The 3471-nt window shown below is 60.3% G+C and overlaps 1 protein-coding gene across 1 annotated transcript in view; it reads left to right on the plus strand.

The window, feature by feature from the left end:
* Positions 1-6: 6 nt before the first annotated feature.
* LOC113487341 (ras GTPase-activating protein 4-like) overlaps positions 7-3471 on the plus strand; it is a gene marked incomplete at its 3' end in the record, with an annotated part of 9599 nt that continues 6134 nt past the window's right edge. Inside the window, exon 1 of the mRNA XM_026861860.1 lies at positions 7-73. Coding sequence (XP_026717661.1) covers positions 9-73 — 65 coding nt within the window. The remainder of the gene's footprint in view (positions 74-3471) is intronic.

Here is a 3471-nt window from a genome sequence, read left to right on the forward strand (position 1 = left end):
CGCTCGCCATGGCGCGGCGGAGCGCGCTCTCCATCCGCATCGTGGAGGGCAGGAACCTGCCTGCCAAGGACATGTGAGTGCCCCCGGGGAGCCGGGAGGGGTTTGAGGGGCAGCACCCCGGGAGAGAGCCCCCCCTGCCCCAGGAGCGCCGTGGGGTGCCCCACACGACAGTTCCCTGTGCTTCGGGGATACTCCCCAGGGTGGCTTTGGGGTGTCTCCCTTGCTCTGGGGGCAGTGGGGTCCTCCCAGCAGTGCCCGTGTTTTGGGGGTTCCCTCCAGGATGACTCTGGGGTCCCTTTGCATTGGGTGTCCCCCCAGCATGGCTTTAGGGTGTCCCCTCCCACAGTGTGTGTACTTCGGGGGTTCTCCCCAGGGTGGCTTTGGGATCCCCCTTGCTTTGGGGGTTCTTCCCACATTAGCTTGGGTGCCCCCAGCAGTTCTCAGTGCTCCCTCAGGAGTGCTGTCATGTCCCCCCGAATTTGGAGATGCCCTCTAGGATGGCTTTGAGGTTCCCTCCCAGAAGCACCCAGTGCTGTGTGGTGCCCCCAGCAGTGCTTTAGGGTACCCCAGGCACTTTGGAGGGCTCCCCCTGTGCTACCATGGGTCAGGGCAGCCCCCACCATGCCCTACATCTCCTGCAGCTGGGTCTTTTGCAGGGACCCCGGGCCATGAAGCAGGACCCCCGGTACAGCTGTCCCCCAAAAAGAGCAGGGAGGAACCCTGGTGCTCTGGCCCCCGTCACCGCTCTGTTCCCCGCCCTGGCTCAAACCCACCTGGCTGCGGTCCAGGGGGCTCTGCTGGCAGCCCCTTGGGTTGGGCTTCCCCTCCTTGGCAGCTCCCCAAGGGCTGCCCACGTGTCCCGGCATTATCCTCATCGCTCTGATCCTTATGGGGTGGGATGTGGGCACGGCGTTGGGGTGAGATGGGGGGATGGCATCGGGGTGGCCCCCAGCCGCCAAGGCAGCAAGCAGGAGGCTGTAGAGGAGCACTCAGCAGCCAGGCAGGGTCAGGGCTGCTGGAAAACCAGCAAAAATCCCTGCAGCCGTCATGGAAAAAGAGGATAAACAAGGAAAGAAACATGACTTTTTTTTTTCTTTTTCTTTTTTTAAATCCCATGTGTCAGGGCCTGATTTTTAAATCCCTTGGCATAACTCCCTGCTGGGAGCTCAAACCAGCGCGAGAAGGCTCTGGTTTTCAGGAGACCGTGTTGCAGAAAGCTGCTGTGTGATAACGCCTTGAGCGGAGCTTTCCAGACCGCAGGCTTTGGGACACGGCTTTGGGCAGGGAGGGAAACCCGAGCGCAGGACCCGTCACGCTCACCTGCTGCTGCCTGACCTTGGCCATGCCTGGCTGCCGTCCCCCTCCCCTGTGGACGGGGGCTTGTGAGATCCGGTTCCTCTGCTCTGCACTGGCACAGCCTTTGGAATCACCACAGTTTCCCCAGGGAAAAAAATCCTTCTGCGGGGTGTCAACAGCAATGCCGGGCATGTTTGCAGGTCAGACCCTCCTTGCAGGCACCCGTGGGTGATGGGGCACCCTCAAATCCCTGTGGGCCCCCCCCCCTCTTGTAGGATTCAGCACAGGGAGTTGCAAGAGCAGGATTTGGCCAGTGTTGCTGTGGCTTGTGACCCCCCTCGTGCTCCCCTGTTCCCAGGAGCTGTGCCACTGGCAGCCCCCTCCTCTCCCTGGGCAGCAGCAGTGTGATTTCAGTGGGGTTTAGCCCCCATGTCAGCCTCCGGGTCGCTGTGCCCACAGGTCTCCCACCTCCTCCCAGTTCAGAGGAGCTGCTGTTTGGTTTTGCTTTCCAAGCCAGCGCCCGCCCAGCACGGGGCTGGGCACTGTGCAGCCATGAAACCACAAAACTGCCCATAAAGAGACAGGAAACCCGCTCCTGTTTTCACCCTCCGGCACGTCATTGCCCAAAGCTGGGGCCAAAACAGGCAGGCAGGACACGCTGCAGCAGCTCCAGCTCAGCTCCAGGTGGGCTCTGCCCCTGTCCCCCCTCAGGACGCAGTGATCGTATGAGCTCCCTCCCAGCTGGGTGCTGGAAAATCCTCCTCTGCATCTTCATTGCTGGAAAGCAAGAAAAATTATCTGCTTTATTTTTATTTTATTGCCTGCCATACCAAGGGCTGGGCAAAGCAGTGCCGCTGTCTACACAAGTGAATTTTTAATCACAAAACTCAGCGCCTCAGCCCCCAGTGCTGCCTGCTGGGATGGATGGCTGCGGGAAGCACGCATGTTTATTTCCTTCCCCCCCTTATTTATACTGTGCTATCAATCTTTAAAGCTTCAGTATTCATTTCCTCTTTTTAAAGCCCAATCTTCCCCTTTCCTAGCTCCTTCTGCTGCACGAGACCCCCAGTCTTGCCTCCTGTGGCCACCCGTGCCAACGTGGAGGGGCCAGAGTGGGTGGCTGAAGCAAGCCGTGCTCTGTGAGGCATCGGCACAATGCCCAGTGTCCACAGAGAGCCTGAAAGTTTTATAAACCTCTTCCCCTGACATGTCCTGGGCACTGGTTAGCATCCAGGGACGGCGATGCCATGCAGACGATGTCACCCAGTGCGGTGCTGGGTTTCCTGTCTGCCTTTGGAGCGGGGATTTATCCACTGCTGATTCAGATTGCGGGCTCCCCGGCGGCTTGGGCACCTCCTGCAGCCCATGGAGGATGGATTTTGGCTGCCCTGCATTTTAATCCCTGGAGCACGCAGCACCCGAGTACTGCATGGGCAGCTTCATGGCACCCTGCGTCCCAGGGGACATGGAGCAGCCCGTGTGCTTCAAACGTCCCCGTGCTGGGGACAAGGTTTTCCTGCTGCTGGCATCAAGGCAGCTCCCATCTGAAGTCTGCCCTCGTTGCTGGGCACGGCTCAGGCAGGCAGATGTTCCCTTTCTGCCTGCATGCTCCCTGCCCGCTTCATGGTTTGCATAAGGCAGGAAATGTCAGCAACAGGCTCTGGTTAATGGTGCTTCATCCACTGCTCTCATTAAAACCCTCTCAGGAGGCTGGTTGGAGAGAGGAGGGGGCAGGCAGAAAGCTGCTCCGAGCAACCTGCCTGCGCTGCCACACCACGCGTGGCCCAGAAGGCTTGGAGTGCCTGGTGGGGGGGTGCCAGCACCCTGCCTGGGAGGCACAGCCCAGAGAAACCCTCCCTGGCAGGGAGCACCCCAAAACCTTTTAATCCCCCACCGAGCAGCTGGGTCTCTCAACCTCTCTTGTTTTGGGATGGGAAAATCGCTCAGTGTTGGGGGTCCCCAAAGCCCCACCTCTGGGCTCCCCCCCTTCTCCGGGACACTCACGGTGGCTGATGGACGCTGCCAGGATCAGTGTTAATGAGTAACTGTGCTGGGAGCGGGCTGCTGCGCGCCGGCTGCCTGCGGGACGGCAGCCACAACCTTTCCGCTCTCTTGGCCAGCGCCTGGGTCTTGCTGGCTCCTCTGCTTCTGACTGGAGCCCCCCCCCCCCCCCCC

This window comes from Athene cunicularia, assembly GCF_003259725.1.
Source record: "Athene cunicularia isolate RWA chromosome 19 unlocalized genomic scaffold, athCun1 chr19_part1, whole genome shotgun sequence".
Taxonomy (NCBI): domain Eukaryota; kingdom Metazoa; phylum Chordata; class Aves; order Strigiformes; family Strigidae; genus Athene; species Athene cunicularia.